This window comes from Rhineura floridana, chromosome 8 (assembly GCF_030035675.1).
Source record: "Rhineura floridana isolate rRhiFlo1 chromosome 8, rRhiFlo1.hap2, whole genome shotgun sequence".
Classification (NCBI taxonomy): Eukaryota; Metazoa; Chordata; class Lepidosauria; order Squamata; family Rhineuridae; genus Rhineura; species Rhineura floridana.
The window spans coordinates 108909880-108928061 of NC_084487.1; the positions used below are offsets into that span (position 1 = coordinate 108909880).

Genomic DNA, 18182 nt, shown 5'->3' on the forward strand with positions numbered 1-18182 from the left:
TTTTCTAATTTTATAACAGTCTGTTAGGAAGAATGGAGGTTCTTATTCAAAGTAAAATGATTCTGCAAAGTTTCTCATTGCAATTTTCTCCAGCATAGATCATGGTGGCTTGACACAACAACTGGAATGCCCAGCTGGGCTGACAACCTAACTTGTGATTTTGAATGCTGGAAAATGACTAGGGAAGCATAACAAAGGATGAAGTCGTTGTTCAACCATAGGAAATTTCCCAGATTTGTTCAAACCTATCTGGGATAGACATAAAAATTTCACAGGAAGGAAGAATGTTTAATGATGATTGTTTTTTCCATGGGATTTTTTTCCACCATAATTTTTAATCCATCCCCTAAGTTTTGAGCTGGCTCATATACACAAAAATTACTTGCTTTTGGATCTAAACATCTGTGCTAGGGTGTCTGTCCATGCAACAAAAACAATGGCAGGGCTGAGCAATTTAATTTTTAATTGTAGTGTTGATACAGCGGTTAAGGGGTCATATTCTCAACCCTTATTTACCGGTGTGCAAGAATTCCTATGACAAAATGTTTATAAGCTCTTTTAAAGTTATCTATTTGTATGTACTCTTTTTCAGCTGCTCAAGCGAATCTGGTCAGTGCCAGTGCAGGCCCCATATGATTGGCCGCCAGTGCAATGAAGTGGAACCGGGGTATTTTTTCATTTCTTTAGATCATTATGTCTATGAAGCAGAGGAAGCCATCTTTGGCCCTGTGAGTACCAACCTTAGCAAGCAATCACAACATTAAATTGCCACAGGCTCCTTTCTAATGCCCTTTCTAATTACCATGTATTCTGTTTTGTTTCTAGCCTATTGGCTTTATATCTACCAGAAACAGTCTGAAATAAATGTGAACTGCTTTGGGTGATCTGTTTAAGAAGGACAATGTTAAAAAAAATAAATTAAGTAAATAAATACTGTTGTGCCAATGGTCCACTAGAGAATTGGACGCTGGGCCTTAATGTGTGCATGTGTTAATGGTCTACAGTGAGAAGGTATACAGTGCATGTGCTAGAGCCAGGGTCTGCTTAGAGGCTGGTTCATCTAATATACTGCCTTCAGCTGGTAGGTTCTAACCCACAACTGGGTCATACCAGCAGCCAAGAAAGCCACGTTTTGGAAGGAGGGAAAGAAGGAGCAGTGGAGTGGGGGAGGAGAAAGACAGAAAGCAGGGGGTGGAGAGATGGATCTAAACAGAATGAAGGTAAACATTAATGGTATAAATAGGTAAATCCCTACCTAGTGATGTAGGTAGGAATTAAAGCTAAATAATGGTTCTATAGAACTTGAAGTTCAGCTTCTTGCCATGAGGCAGGATAATGTCACCTTAAAGCAAGGATGGGGAACTTGTGACCCTCCATGTGTTTTGAACTCCAACCCCTCATCAGCCCCAGCCACCATGGCCAATGGTCAGGGGTGATGGGAGTTGTAGTCCAACAACATATGGAAGGCCACAGGTTCCCCACCCCTGCCTTAAAGCACCCTCAAGTAGATTTCTCTTTTTTTTTCAAAACTCTTCAAATAAAGTGATTTCAGAACTTCTTTTGGAAGCTCATTCCTTTTATGAACTTCTCATATCATCAAATGTTTGAACTGTGCTACAGCGGAAGAATGGCTTTAGTTACTTCATGAACATTTGATGTTACCGTTTCCTCTAAAATTATTTTATGCCTGATAAATTGGTTAATAGTGGATTTTACACTTAAGGTCTCATTACACTAAATAAAAGTAGATTTGTGCAATATAATTTAATGTTCAAGTCTCCATGGCATGGTCTGTGTAAGTGTAGGATAAGATGTATACAAAAGCATTTGTCAGCAAATAGGAATAAGCAAGAAGAAACGAATGTCAATGTAACCTGTAATGCCAACCCTACTAGTATGTCTTTCCCTACAATTTTTTGAAGACACATGTGCCAGCTTAAAATTATATAAAATAATTCCTGTTCCTATTCTACAGGGAGTGAGCATAGTTGAGCGTCAGTATTCTCAGGAACGCATACCTTCATGGACTGGAATAGGATTTGTAAGAGTTCCTGAAGGAGCATACCTGGAATTCTACATAGACAATATTCCATATTCTATGGAGTACGAAGTTCTGATTCGCTATGAACCACAGGTAAATGCCTATCTTAGACCCATACTCTTTTCCTGTGCTGCTTCTGAATGACAATGTTTTCTGTGTTTTCAAGAAGTTTTAAAACCTGCCTGTGGAGGTTGATGTGGCGTGCTTACCTTTTGGCTTAAAAGCACACAGCTATCCTAGTGCCTTCTTGAATACCACTTGAGTCTAGATCTGAGTAAATCTGTTGTTTATAAATATGGTGTTAGCAGTTGTGTATAGTCTACATTAGACATAATAATATCTTAAGTGTTCATGATTAACAGGGCCGGTTTTAAAGGGTGGCCAGGTGGGGCACTGGCCTGATGGCCCCTGGAGCTACAGGGGACCCCTCAGCCGCCCCTCCGCTCCCCTTCCGTGATCCGCACCCCCCCACCTACCTGTCTGCTGTCTTTTACCATTGCCCTTAATGAAGATGGCGGCCGTGGTTTCCCTAGGGTACTGAAGCCCCTGCCACCATCTTAGTTGATGGCAGAGATGCGCACGCATAGCACGCATGCGTGCCATCAACAAAGATGGCGGCGGAAGCATCATCTCCTTAGGGAAACCGTGGCCACCATCTTCGTTAAGGGCAATGGTAAAAAACAGCAGACAGGTAGGTGGGGGCGTGCGTGCGCACGCACACGCTCACACACACGCTGGGGCCCAGGGCAAGCTGATGCCCAAGGGCCCTGGAATTCCTGGAGCCGGCCCTGATGATTAACAATGGACTGCTGGAAAAATGTAGTGAAAGTGACTGAATGTTTGTTACCTGAACATTCTACATTTGCACATTGTTAACATTTGGATTTTTAAAAAATATTTTGCAAGTAGTAATTTGCTGGCATGAGGAGAATGATGAGTAAATAACAGGGTAGTTGGGATGTATGGTTAAGGAAAGATATTATGAGGGAAATACACATAATCATGCAGGGCTCAGAAGCAACAACATCTTCAGTGCTGGAGCCTAGAATCTTTTATATAAATATATATCTATATAAGAAACTATGAGAGCTGGAAGCTTGTTTTATTTTTTTTCCTCTCTCCAAAAAGAAGCCTAAGATGTTCCTCCTCCTATTTACCAAGGTGCACAAAACTTCGAGACCTGTTAAGAACATATAAATGTCCTTATTTGTATGGGACAAAATCTGGTGGTTGTTTGCTATAGGTAGCAATGATTGTTAGATGAAACAATCCCATGAATGTTTACTCAGAAGTATGTCCCACTATATGCATTGAGACTTACTCCATGGTAGGTTTGCATGGGATTGCATCCTAACGTTTGCTAACACAGTCCCAATTCCTGCATCAGTCAAAATTCATTCATATCCATGGAAACAATTTTGAGTATTGAGCAACAAAAATGTTAACGTGGATCAATTTTCCTAGTTACCTGACCAATGGGAGAAAGCTGTTATCACTGTATTTCGCCCAAACAAGATTCCTACTAGCAGCAGATGTGGCAATACAGTCCCTGATGATGACAACCAAGAAGTATCCTTACCTCCAGGTTCAAGGTGGGTATAATAATAGGGTAAATAAAGGAACAATGAAGAGTTGGGAAGCAGAGGGAGAAGGAAAGGTTTGATTCCACATAATCAAGTCTCAATCTAATCATTTGTTGTTTCATATCCCATTGTTTTTATATACTTTATCTCCAACGTTCTTTTTTCTGCATGAATGTTATGTCCTGTTCATGCAGATATGTAGTCCTTCCACATCCAATATGCTTTGAAAAGGGACTAAATTACACGGTTCGTCTGGAGCTACCACAGTACTCTCACTATACAGAGGTGGAAAATCCATACACGCTCATAGATTCTGTAAGTGCATGCTTAAATAAAAATAAATTTACATTGTTTGTAACTTATGTAAAAATATGTTTACATTGTTAAATAAAAATATGTTTGGGATGTAGAGACTCGGGGCAAGATTTTTCCTCTCCCATCTGCATAGCTCTTAGCACAAGTAGACTGCATGGGGAGATACCTCTCTATGGGGCATGGAAAGTCTTAGTGGCAATGTCTGTGGCATGCTGCAGAAGGGGGCAGGAGAACAGACTCCCTTTCACTCCATTCACAAAGCTGTGAACATGAGAAGGGATGGATTGTGCCTTTATTTTTCACCTGTAACTTTTGCTAAGACATTTATGCATGTCAAGGAAGCTTTGGGAGTAGTCTCCAGTGCAGCATTGATAGGGGATCGGGGGGGGGGGAAGCAAAACAGCCTGAAGATATTAATAATCAACAATCTGGTATTTTAAACTCATGCAGGGTTTTTCCCTTAAATAATAATGGATGGCACTGTATATTATACAAGATTTGGCTATAGAGCTTGATAAATAGTAATACTGCCATATTAAAATCAATCCACAGCTTGTTCTCATGCCTTTTTGTAAATCACTGGACATATTCTCAGTTGGAGGCAGAGGTGATAATGTGATGACTAACAGTGCCTGGGAAACCTTTCAAAGATACCGGTGTCTGGAAAACAGCAGAAGTGTTGTTAAAACACCCATGACTGATGTTTGCAGGAATATAATTTTTAGCATATCAGCCATATTGCATGAAACAGCATTAGGTAAGTAGGTGTAACTGATTTTAGAGCACAATATCTAAAACTGGGACTGGGGACACCTTGGAGGAAATTATGGTGGGCACAACACATCAAACCATGGTGTAATGCCAAAATGGGGAATGTGGGGCCCTCCAGATGTTGTTGGACTCTAGCTCCCATCATCTCAGCTATTATGGCCAATGGATGATGGGAGTCACAATCCAATGCCATCTGGAGGGCTACAGGTTCCCATCCCTGGTTTAACTCAACATCTGAACAACCGCTTTGACAGAAGACAGGACCCCACCTTATACATACAAACTATATGATATGAATAGGGAAAAGGAACAAAGGTGCAATCTATTGAAACGTGTGCACATTTAAAACCCAAATAATAAATCAGCTTGGAGAACAAATTATGGGTGACATTCAATGCAATTTGAGCAAATTTCTGCTTGTGCAGCAGGATTTCCCCTTCCTCTCCTCCCGCCTGCAGCTCCTGCATGCTCCCAAATTCTGCTCCAGAGGGTTGAGGCTGAGTAGGGGTTATAAAGGGAAGGAGAGGAAAGGAAGGGGCTGCAGCTCAGTGGTGGAACATCTGCTTTGCATGTGTGAGGTCCCAAGTTCAATCCCCAGCATCTCCAGGTGGAGCTGGTAAGGACCGTGTCTGAAATCCTGGAGAACTACTGCCAGTCAGTAGAGACTAAGTCAGTAGACTAAGTTGTGGAATTCCCTCCCCATAGTCAGTTTTCAGTGAATGCTGAAGATGCACCTCTTCACCTTGGCCTTGGACACCTGAGATGGGTATTTTTAAGACCTACCCAATTCCTGTGACTGTCATTTCTTTTAACAGTTTTTAATAAATTTAAATTGTTGTAACTTGTCCTTGGACCTGTGGGATATTGTTGTTGTTGTTGTGGGATATTGTTGTTGTTGTGGGATATTGTTGTTGTTGTTGTTCAGTACTGCCCTAGATGGACCAGTGGTTTGATGCAATATAAGGCAGCTTCCTATGTTCTCATTATGCAAGCAGAAGTCCATTGTGCGACCAGGCAGATATCATTGGTTGCCACCCTATGACTTTCCAGCTGTAAATATACTCTTCACATATTGATGCTTAATCCTGAAAGCTGCTTAAAAGCTACTAAAAGCTTTTGGCATCATTTCTGTTGTGATAAACTCCTGTCAAATAGGCTTTGGGGCTATCATGCTTCTTTATTTATTTATTTATTAAAATCTATAGACCACTTTTCCAATAAAATCTTTCCCAATGTTTACAAAAACATACAGATAAACAATAATACATTTTTTAAAACCATGGATTTGATTACATTTGAAGTAGGACAATTATTAGTAAAAATCAGCATGGACTAATATGCTCTTATGATGCTGTTTGTACCACCAACATGAGCGAGCAGAAAGCGGAAAAGAGGCACCATGATAAGTCAGACAGAGAAGAGACAGGCATACTGGAACATGTTCATTTGGCTCTATGCATTTCAGAGGCAAAAATCTTTTGTCAGGAGCTACAAACAAAAATAGCAGACAACATTGTTATCAAAATTGTTAAAACCATAAAGCCATATTAAGTTTAAGCATATGTGTATTCAGAAAATCTAAAAATACAAATCAAAGACTTATATTGTTATACGCTATATCAAACTATGAAAACACAAAAAATGTACACCAACAAACAACCAAAATTTACTCAGGTTTGCTGCTAAATATACTAAATCCTTAAAGCCTCAATTCTTTTAAATATTATAAAGCTAATATCTCCAGTGTGCCAATATCTTGGTTATTTGTTGGTGTACATTTTATGTGTTTTCATAGTTTGATATAGTCTATAACAATTTAAGTCTTTGATTTGTATTTTTAGATTTTCTGAATGTAAACGTAATAAACTATCTTGTTCCAGTAAGCATCAGTGTTCTGTGTGACATGTACCACTAACACACAACCTTTTTGTATTTTCTGGGGTCTGCAGACATCTACTCTAGGGAATTGAGATTTAGATCATTTGGAAACCCACTGTGACTTGTTTGCAAGGCACTTTGAGGGTAAAGCAGCAGTCTTGACACCACAGCCACGTATGCTACAGTCTCCAGGGAGGTGTCCAGCACAACATCTGCTGCAACATCATAATATGAGTTTCAGTTGATGCAGTCTGATGACATGAATAAGGTGCATGGGATGATGTGGCCATCCGCATGTTTCCTCGACCCTTGCCTTCCTTGGCTTATTAGAGCTTTCTAAGGGAATATGATCAGGTGAATCCAGGATGTGGTCTATGCATCTTAAGGACAGAGTGGTCCCAGGCATTTTGAATGCTGCAGTGATTCAACTCTCCTGAAAAAGCCCACCCTGGACCCATTGGTTTGGAAAAATTCTCCCCTGGTCACAAATACTCTTTTTTGGGAAAGGTGATCTATAGAATTGAGATACTCCTGTTGGAAGTACTCTTGGATGAAGCAGATTATCTTGACCCATTTCAATCAAAGTTCACCCCTGGGTATGGGACTGAATCAACCTTGGTCACCCTAATGGGTGATTTTTATCAAGAAAAGGACAGGTGTAGCATGACCTTGTTATTGTTATCTGATCTCTCAGTGGCTTTTGATACCATTGACTATGCCAGCCTTTCCCAACTAGTGGGCCACCAGATGTTGTTGGACCACAATTCCCATCTTTCCTGACCATTGGCAATGCTGGCTGAGGCTAATGGGAGTTGTGGTCCAACAACATCTGGTGGCCCACTAGTTGGGCAAGGCTGGACTATGCTATCCTATTGAATTGGCTTTGTGAGATGGATACTGGGGGCACTGTTTTACAGTCGTTCTGGTCCTACTTTCAGGGTTGGTTTCAGAGAATAGCATTAGATTATTATTTTTCATCCCCCTGGCAAATGTGCAATGGGGTGCTGCAGGGTATCTGTCACCAATGCTATTTGACATCTGCATTAAGCTATTGGGAGCAGTCATTAGATTTGCAGTAAGGTGTTAGTGTGTTGATGATACCCAGCTCTATTTGTATGTAACATCTGAATCAGTAGAGACTGTGCCCTGGACTGGTGCCTGGAGTCCGTGGTGGGCTGGATGAGATTTAATAAACTGATTCTGGCAAAATGGAGGTGCTGGGGTTGAGCAGTTCCCAAGTCCAGATAATTGGCCAATTGCTTACTTTGAATTAGATCAATTAGAATTAGAGAGCTTCGGCTATGGGGCGGTATACAAATGTAATAAATAATAATAACAACAACAACAAACAACAACAACAACAAACAACAACAACAACAAACAACAACAACAATAAATAGATCATACTTCCCCTAAAGGAGCAGAAAATGTATATACCACTTGAATGTAAAGACCTGTAAGCAGTTTATAAAAAACATTAAAATTATCAATAAAACAGTTAAGACCAAATAATTAAAACATATTTAAAACAATTTAAACAGCTACTAATTAAAGAGATTAAAACAGATCAACATCTGTGTGTCTGGAAAGGCTTGCCTAAACAGAAAAGTTTTAACCAGGTGCCGAAAGGAATACAGTGAAGGCACCTGCCTGTCAATAGGCATGGAGTTTCAAAGAGTAGGTACTGCCGATGCCACACTAAAAGAATGACTTCTTACAAATGCAGAACCAGTATTATGTGGCACATGTAACAGTGGCTGTTCTGCAGAGTGAAGTGCTCGAGTGGGCACATATGGGGTAAGTTGGACTCGCAAGTAAACTGGTCCCAAGCTGTTATGAGTTTTACATACTAGTAATAACACCTTGAACTTGGCCCAGTAACAAATTGGCAACCAGTGCAGATCTCTGAACAGAGATATTATATGCTGACATGGTCTCATCCCCGTCAGCAATCTGGCCGCAGCATTCTGCACTAATTGCAATTTCCGGGTCAAATGCAAGGGAAGCCCCACATAGAGTGCATTGCAGTAATCCAGTCTTGAAGTCACCAGTGCTTGAACTACTGTGGCCAAGCTCTCCAAGTCCAGGAATAGTTGTAGTTGTTTCAGTAGGTGCAGCTGATAAAAGCCGCTTCTTGCTACCTGGGCCTCCAGTGACAGAGCTGGATCTAGAAGCACCCCCAGACTGCATACCTGCTCCTTCAGGGGGAGTGTAACTCTTTCCAAGGCCAGCAATCAGCCAGTTTCCTGGAAACAGAAACCACTCACCCACAGTGCGTCCATCTTGCCAGGATCCAAGCTCAGCTTATTTTCCATCCCACCACTGCATCCAGGTACTGGTCCAAGGCCTGCACAGTCTCTCCTGATTCAGATGTTACGGAAAAGTAGACTTGCCCCAAAACCCTTAGTGAAAACTCCCAGCAGCTTCATATAGATATTAAATAGCATTGGGGGTAAGATGGTATCCTGCAGCACCCCATACCAGGGGGCCAAAAAACAATCACCCAACACTAGTCTCTGGACTCAGTCCTGTAGGTAGGACTGGAACCACCATAACATGGTGCCCCCAATTCCCATTCCACAGAGCTGGTCCAGGAAGATACCATGGTCGATGGTATCAAAAGCCACAGAGAGATTAAGAAGCAGGAGCATGGTCGCACTCCCCTTGTCCCACTCTCTGTAGAGGTCATCCAACAGGGTAACCAAGGCTGCTTAGTCCCACAGCCAAGCCTGAACCCAGACTGGAATGGATCTAGACAATCCAAGAATGCCTGCAGCTGCCACACTACTACCCTCTCCACCACCTTCCCCAAGAAAGGGGTATTTGCAACTCGTCAATAGTTATTCCAATCCAAGAGGACCAGTTTCTTTAGGGCTGCCCTCATCACCACCTCTGTCCACTGTCAGGATAGGCTGACCACAGTCATCCATGCACTGGTAATCTCCAGGTTGGACTACTGCAATGCACTCTATGTAGGGCTTCCCCTGTGGTTGGCCTGGAAGTTGCAGCTAGTGAAAAATGCAGCAGCTCAGCTCCCCAGTGGATCAGACTATTGTCACCATGTTACAGCACTGGTGAAATAATTGCACTGGCTGTCAATTAGCTACCGAACTAAGTTCAAGGTGCTGGTACTGGTGTTTGAAGCCCTTTAGAGTTTGAGACCATAATACCTAAAACTTCATCTCATCTTCTATATACCCAAACGAATGCTACTTTCTGCAGATACCATCTTATCAGGAGGTCTGTTCTGCACAATGGTGATATTGGGCTTTAAGTGTGGCAGCACCTACCATTTCAAACTCCCTCTCATATGTCTGACAAGCACCATCTCTGTTGTCTTTTAGGCGCTTCTTGAAAACTTTCCTCCATAAAAGTGGAGATGTTTATGCCAGTTGGTATCTGCATTAGATTTGAAATTGATTTTATATAGGTGATTGTTATTTTAATTGTTTTGTTATTATTTTTAAAAAAGTTCTTATATAGGCAATTGTTTTATATAACTTTTTATCTTATTGTGAATCACTTCAAGATGCCTCATAGGAAGTTATTTATAAATTACATAAATAAACAACACCTGTCCTATCATTGGCCAGTCTTCAAGTCGATTCCGACTTATGGTGACCCTACGAATAGGGTTTTCATGGTAAGCGGTATTCAGAGGGGGTTTACCATTGCCTTCCTCTGAAGCTGAGAGGCAGGGACTGGCCCAAGGTCACCCAGTGAGCTTCATGGCTGTGTGGGGATTCGAACCCTGGTCTCCCAGGTCATAGTCCAACACTCTAACCACTACACCACACTGGGTCTCCTATCAGGTTTACACAAATCAGGCCTTTATTAGCACAGTTGAAGGTTGCCTAGTAATATTGCTGCCAATATGGTCCACACTTCTGCATTTGCAGCTCCTCCAAAACTTGTCTTTCCCTTTTTTAGCTTGCCAGTGTGACCCCCAAGGCTCATTAAGTTCTGTGTGTGACCCTAATGGAGGTCATTGCCATTGTCGACCAAATGTTGTTGGAAGAAGATGTGACAAATGTGCTCCTGGCACTTTTGGATTTGGACCTAGTGGATGCAAACGTATGTTGTTACTTTATTCTAATCAGAATGGAAAATGTTTCTGCTATCCAACCCTTGCCCAGTAAGTTTTATTGCAAGGAAGAAGAAAAATCTTTTGAGTCCTTTGCTTCAGTGTACTTCTGTAAGGATCTTTACGAACTTAGCAAAATAAAACCACTCACCCTCCAAATGTTTTGTTTTTAAGTAATTTGAGGCTTCATGCCCTAGTGCCATCATAGCTTCAAGAATGTAAGTAATGTATCCAGTTTTAATTTAATTCAAGATGCATACCTGTGTTGTTTTTAGCTTGTGACTGTCACATACAAGCATCTGTTAATGCCTTCTGCCACCCGGAGACTGGACAGTGCCACTGTTTCCATGGAATATATGGCCGTCAGTGTGACAGATGCTTGCCTGGTTACTGGGGATTTCCAACCTGCCAACCCTGCCAGTGTAATGGTCATGCAGATGATTGTGACCCATATAGCGGACAGTGTTTGAATTGCCGCGATCACACCTCTGGCCACAACTGTGAAAGGTATGATTTCTTTCTGGGTTAACCTGAATATTTGTTAAATGATATATTACTTTTCAAGTAAGATTTACCACAGTCCTCTGAAATGCTGATTTCTAATCCATTTATTTAGCCACTTTTTTTTACATGGGATATTTTGTAGGTCAAATGTATTAATCTCTACAAACTACTTTTACTACTGCTCAGTTCACACTGATTCCTGCCTGTTTAATGGCAGTGAATCTTGAGTTTGCACACATTTTAATTCTCACCTATAGTATGGTTTTCCTGTTTAGGCATTCTGCCTCAATTCCCTATTCCCCCCCCCTTTTTTTTTTTTGGCTTACAAAGGTGCAGAGGCAATAAAGAATTATAGACCAATAGATTTGTAGACCAGGGTATCTCTGCAGAAAGAAAGAAAGAAAGAAAGAAAGAAAGAAAGAAAGAAAGAAAGAAAGAAAGAAAGAAAGAAAGAAAGAAAGAAAGAAAGAAAGAAAGAAAGAAAGAAAGAAAGAAAGAAACCCTTAAACTAGAAGGCAGGAAGGTGAACCCTGGGTAAAATAGGTGCATCCAAATTTTTGGCAACATTCCCTTCTAACTCCCAAAGTCTGGATTTGTAGTAAATTGTACAATGTAAGCAACTTTTAATAAATGTATTCGTATAATTTTATTGCAGTGCTACTATTAGGCAAATTCAGGTTTGAGAATGACGTGTCAAAAATAAATTGGAAGGCTGTAGACAGAAAAATATAAAATACTGAATTATGCCTGACTCTTGTTGAGTGCTGTTGTGTACCATTATACTAAATGTATCCATTCTGAATGCCGGGGAGGTGCTGGCTTTTATTCCAGGATAACAAAGGTAGGACCTAAATGGGACAGCCAAAGAGCTCAATATAGTGAACTCAGGCTTACAAAAGGAAAGAACTTTTGGTGGATGCAAAGTTTGCTGGCATATGTATTATAGAAATTGCTCAAGGACTAGCGTGTTATTTCTGAGACATCCAGGTTTGGGATAGAGGGAAAAAAGAGCAGAGTAATCATTTGCAAGGTCTGAAAAATACATTTTGCCTACCAGTATTAAGGCCAAAAATACTCCACCAGCTTGATCTAGGGTCGCATTTAGAGTTCCTTGGGGATGTAGAGACTTGACTAGCTCCACGTGTATTGGAGGGGGGGCTTGTGTAGATTGTAAGAGATACAGTTTAGGAAACAAGCATAGTTCTTGTATACAAAGTAGCATAATTGGGTTTCATCACAGAAATGTGACTCTTCTGAACTTTCATTTTTTTATTATTAATTTTTATTCAAATTTTCAAAGACAAAAAAAAACACAAAACAAAAATAATTAAACAATAAAATAAAATATTGACTTCCGATTTGTCGCAGATCAGTCATAAGTCTACAATATATAACAATCCTGTCTCCTAAATTATATTATAAAATCACTTTCCTCCAGTAGTTATCTTAATTAATCATCAAATCTCATAAACATTACTTTATTCTTCCCACAAAAAGTCAAAGAGAGGTTTCAGTTCCTTGAGAGATATATCTTTCAATTTTTCTCCAAATAAACATGTCGATTAATCCATCTCATTCAAATCTGTTAGGTCCAATAATTTCAATAGCCATTCTCATTATCAATGTTAATTCCATCTTCTATCTTCAATAATCCTATTGTCCAATAATTTCAGTAACAATTCTTCCATTATCAATAATCCTATTGAATCCAATAATTTCAGTAGCCATTCTTCCATTATCAGTATCCCATAATAATCTTGTTGTCATAGTCATAATCCAAATAAATATGTAGATTAATCCATCTCGCCAAACCTGTTTGAGCCAATAATTTCAATAGCCATTCTTCCATTGTCAATATTAATTCCATCTTCCGTCTTCAATAGTCCTGTTCAGTCCAGTAATTTCAGTATCCATTCTTCCATTATTAGTATCCCATATTAATCTTGCTGTCATAGCCATAGTCATATAGTAAGAGTCTGATGGGAATTTCCTTTATCACAAATATTTTCTTGCCATCAATTCTGAATATGTTGCTAAAATATTGTTGTAAAGTCATATCTCTGTTCTTCTTTTTTACAAAATGCACTGGCTCATCTCTTAAGAATTTTTCCATTGTCACATATCTGTAGTCCATTCCATAGATTTTTTCTATGTCAAGCTCCATCACATCATTCCAGTCCAAAAAATTATCCAAGACATTAATAACTTTATCTCTATTATCTTCATTAATTTCTACAGAGACAACGTTGATTTCCAAACAGTAAACTTTATTTCTAGTATCCATAAACTCCAGATCTTTTTCCAATTTCACATTTGTTCCTATCTCCAGAGCTTGCATCTTCCCTTTAGTTTTTCTTTTTTCATCTGTAATCTCATCAACTATTTCTTTAAACTCCTGCGTCATTTTACTAAATTCATTTTTCATCTCCTGTCTACCCTGTCTCAGGGTTTGTTTCGTTATCTCAATCTCATCCATTATTTTCTGAAACATAATTTCTTCCATGGTCTCTGCCACTTTCCTGATTGCCATTCTTAAAACCACAAAAACAAAAATGATTTCAGTCACAATTGGGTTAATATTCCAGGCTTGATGAAGTCACAGTGTAGACAGTACAGCCTGCCTTATTTCTCATATTCAGGAATACAAAACAAAATTAGTTCCCAGCTTCAAAAGAGTTAGTAGCGTCGTGAACAAGCAGATTCGTCAAAATGAAATAGACCAAAAAAAAAATAGTGCCAGACATATAATGCTCCAAAGTTCATAAATCAAATTTATTTATTTCTTTTCCCTCCTCGAAATAGAAATCCCTCTTCCGTTTATATCTTTAGAATGCACTTCCCGGCCAGCTTTTTGCAATAAAAACTAAGATAGGCTTTTTCAGTTTCTTTCCTCCTTAGTTTCGTGAATAACAGAGGAAATTTTTAACTCACCCAGCAGTTCTTATATAGCCGATTCATTGACAAATCTCTTTTTTCCTGCAACGATTTAAACCAAATGAAAAAAATATATATAGAAAGAAGGATGCTTGCTTGTTTAAGTTCGTTTTCTTTGAAGAAAAGATAAACGTGTCACTTAGTCAGTTAGAGCTTGATGGACGTCCTCCGGCATTGCTGGCTGAACCTTCTCTCATAAATTAATAAGATCCAGTCCTCCCAAACAAAAACAGGCTTTAATGGTTAATCTCTACGTTTTTCCCTGCCCGGGAAAAAATCATCACCAGTCAAAAAAGAACATTCTGACTGATTTATACTGAAAAAGTTTCTTCTGAGACGAGAGCTCGTCTCAAAAAGCAGGCACAAGCGAAGTCATCCTTCCCAGAAGTCCATCACTCTTCTGAACTTTCAGAAGCACACTTCAACGTGTGAATGAAAGTGTGCTTGTATGAGACATTAAATAAATTGGTTCAGTTTAGCACTCCTTCCACCAACATCTAGAAAGAGCCAATGAAAATATCTGTAAAATAGTATCATTCAGTGATTATGGGCAACTATTAAAAACGTACTGCACTGTGCGCAGTTGACTGTTACATGGCCACATTGGATATGCAAATATATGTATAATATTCCTTGGGTATGCTTATCAAACTTTATATTGTAAAATTAGATGCCTTGGTGGTTATTATGGAGATCCCGTCCTGGGATCTGGGGATCACTGCCGCCCTTGTCCTTGTCCAGATGGGCCAGAAAGTGGCCGCCAGTTTGCCAGTGGCTGTTACCAAGACCGTACTACTCTGCAGGTGGTGTGTGTCTGTGAGACAGAATATAGAGGTAAATTATCTTTTGAAACTAATGCCCTTAATTTGAGGCTTTGTCAGTTAAAACGCATCTTTTGGTTATCACCATACGTAATATTTTACATTAGAAAATTAGTTGCATGGCTCTCAGTCTTAGGAATGGCTCTCATGTTAATAATTATAATTATTATATTATGTCATTCATATTTTGTACATTGCCTTGAGATATATATGTGGAAGGCAATGATAATATTATTGATGGCAGTGGTTGCTACGGATTATTATTATTTATTTTATTTATTTGTCAATTGCTGCCAAAAAATTGACTCAAAGTGACTTACAATTATGATGATGAACATCATAAGCTTTATATAGAATGATAGTCAGGCCCTGCCCAAAACTTTAATCTTCCTGCCTTTTTAAAATCATTAGATCATGAGGATCTGACTTTTATCAAATGAGTGAATCTTTTAAACAAAGTACTTTTGCTCCCAGACAAAAGATTGATGGATCTTGAAGTGAGAAGATGCTACTGGGACAATGTGCATATATAAAGAACAGTGATAATAAGTTCTGCTTTATGAATTAAAGGGAAACTTGGAAAGATTTTGAATTGGGCAGAGGGATAGTAACAAATTAGGTTTCTAAATCTGTGACAAGGGGCTAGATTCTCAAGCAGTCTAAGTAATAATGTCTTTTCTGACATTAGTAATGCAGTGAATTAATAGCAGCTAAGTAATGACCACCTTTTGCTTTTCTTTCTGATTTTTTTCTTGTTCTTGTGTGTTAGTTTCTCCAGACAACTTTCATCCGTTGCTTGAACCCTTTCTCCCCCTTACCATACTTTCCTTTCCAGCTAATGATTTGTGTTTGAGTGAACTGAAGACATTTCTTCATTCTTTGATTTGGCTTGGTGAACAGGGAGCAGGTGTGGTGAGTGTGCTTCTGGTTTCTTTGGAAACCCTGAAGATGTCGGTGGGATTTGCCAGCCCTGCCAGTGCAACAACAACATTGACTCAACTGATCCAGAAGCCTGCGATAAGAAGACTGGATTGTGCCTGAAGTGCTTGTATCACACAGAGGGTGAAAACTGCCAACTGTGTAAACATGGTTATTATGGACGTGCTGTTCAGCAGGACTGTAGAAGTAAGTGGAGGAAGGTCTCTGCTTCTGACCTTTGCAACCATCACTTTGTCTTCTTTGAAGTACTAGGGTATTATTTGGTGCTGGGAATTTGCAGATTGGAAGGATAATCCTTCATTAAAGGTCAACAGATAACTCAGACCTGGTTTGAATGGGCCACTGCAGATGGTAAACCTTTCAGATTTAACCTGAAACCTAATTACCTCAAAATAATCTTAGCACACAAAGGGGATGTTTAAATGAAAAAGAACTCTAGTCTAATCAGTAGCTGTCTTGAAAAGATGAGGCTTTTGTGTGAGAGACTGGCTTTCTTGTTAGCTTTCCTTGTTTTCCTCTTATCAGGAGAAAAGCCCTGGCCATTTCCTGCAGCCCCCTAGGCTTTGGAGGGGAAAGGGGGGTTGCCTTTTGTTTACAGAAACATTCCTGCTATGGTAAAGAGTAGAAGAAGTGGATATTTGAAAATGTATAGGGAGTGGGGAGAGAACATACATTATAACAAGCAACAAGGAATGTTGTGACATCTTAAAATATAAATACATTTATTGTTGCATAAAGTTTCATGTATCTGACAGAGCAGTAACCTCAGTTGGTAGGTATATATACAATAAGAACTTTACATTATGTATATACTTGTTAAGGAATGATGCTAAACCTGTGATTAAAAGTTTTATGCTGTGAAGCGTGATCTATAAGCTAGCAATGTTGTAGCATTGAGATGTATAGACTACCCCATCCCCAAGACTTGAGGTGACTTTTCTTACCTTATTAATCCTTTCAAAACAATCTCCTGAGGTAGATTTAGTAGCATGTCATTTTCAATTTTGGGAAAGTACAATGAGAAGTAGTTGCTTGTCCTGTGTCTGCTAATGAGTCCATGGCTGTTGTGGCATATAAATGCAAGTTTCATAGTTCCTACCATATAGGTCTACGTTATGGTGGCTGTCTTGGGCCCCCAAAATAAAAGATCTAAAGCAATTTGAGTTGATGTTCACAAATGAGAAGTGAGCTTTTGAGGAACACAAAACTCTTCTGGATGGTTGTGAGGATTCACTGAGATAATGAAACCTATCTTGGGCCTTTGGAACAGAGTGTGGGGAGAAATGCAGATCAATAAGTTGTGGCCAGTAGCCAGCAACTTCACTTTGCTGTGATGTATAGAGAGCAAGTGGGAGATCTGTAGGAAATGACTCACAGATGCTACTTATGTAGTCATGTCTGGACCAGGGAAATGGCAGCTGCACATTCCTGGATGTTCTGGAGACTGTTATGCTTGGTGGGCCTCTTTTTCATTTTTAATCCAGCTATGAACTCATTTTGACAGCGACCATGTATCATCATTGGATATCACTGCCCACAAGACTATTCCCCCTTCCTAGAATCTTTTGAAAATATACAAGTGGCTATAGAGAAACAAATGTAAGTTGGCCTTGTTCTGCTAGGATTGCATTGTCCCAGCAAAAATGCAATAATATAGGAAACCCTCAAGCCATAGCATCTTTGGATCTGGCCTGCATCCTCTCCCCTTTGGCCCTCCTCCTCCATGCAGAAATTAGGTTCAGGAAAAAAATCCCATTTTTTCTAGACTGGGCTGCTGATGGTGTTCCACACCCTCCAGACTGGCATGATGCTGGGAAAGAGTAATCCTTTCCACATGTGATCCTGAAAAATCATTCGTTTGTGCAAATGGGAGTTTTTTTCCTATGCCTAATTGTTGTAGGTGATCCTTGTTGGGACTTTTTCCCCAGAGAGGGTGGCAGGGAAGGATTGATCCTCCCCTCCCTGCACACACAATAGTTATGTTTAGGACACAGGAAAGATGTCATTGATACAGTTGGGAGTTATTTTCTGTGTCCAATTACTGCATGAGTGGTGGGGCTGGATTTTCATAGGAATGGCAGTTGAGTAGGGAAGGATTAGCCCTTCTCTCCCCATGTGCTATGATCTTGACAAAATTCCTCACACCCCCTTCCTGTGGACAAAGAGAAAAGGGGTGGGGAATGGCCTAGCCTTCTGGCTGCTTTGGCCCTGCCTGCCCCTTTTATGCAGCCACCCAGAGATTATCCCCAGGGAATGTGGCTTTAATATATAAAAAAGATCCTCCATCTCTGCTTTATTACCTTTTTGCATTT

General features: G+C 39.8%; 1 protein-coding gene across 1 annotated transcript in view; it reads left to right on the forward strand.

Moving 5' to 3' along the window:
• LAMB1 (laminin subunit beta 1) overlaps positions 1-18182 on the forward strand; it is an 87942-nt gene that overhangs the window by 39110 nt on the left and 30650 nt on the right. The window contains exons 14-22 of the mRNA XM_061640349.1: positions 593-728; positions 1976-2134; positions 3506-3633; positions 3819-3939; positions 4492-4696; positions 10519-10662; positions 10948-11179; positions 14781-14944; positions 15832-16056. Coding sequence (XP_061496333.1) covers positions 593-728; positions 1976-2134; positions 3506-3633; positions 3819-3939; positions 4492-4696; positions 10519-10662; positions 10948-11179; positions 14781-14944; positions 15832-16056 — 1514 coding nt within the window. The remainder of the gene's footprint in view (positions 1-592; positions 729-1975; positions 2135-3505; positions 3634-3818; positions 3940-4491; positions 4697-10518; positions 10663-10947; positions 11180-14780; positions 14945-15831; positions 16057-18182) is intronic.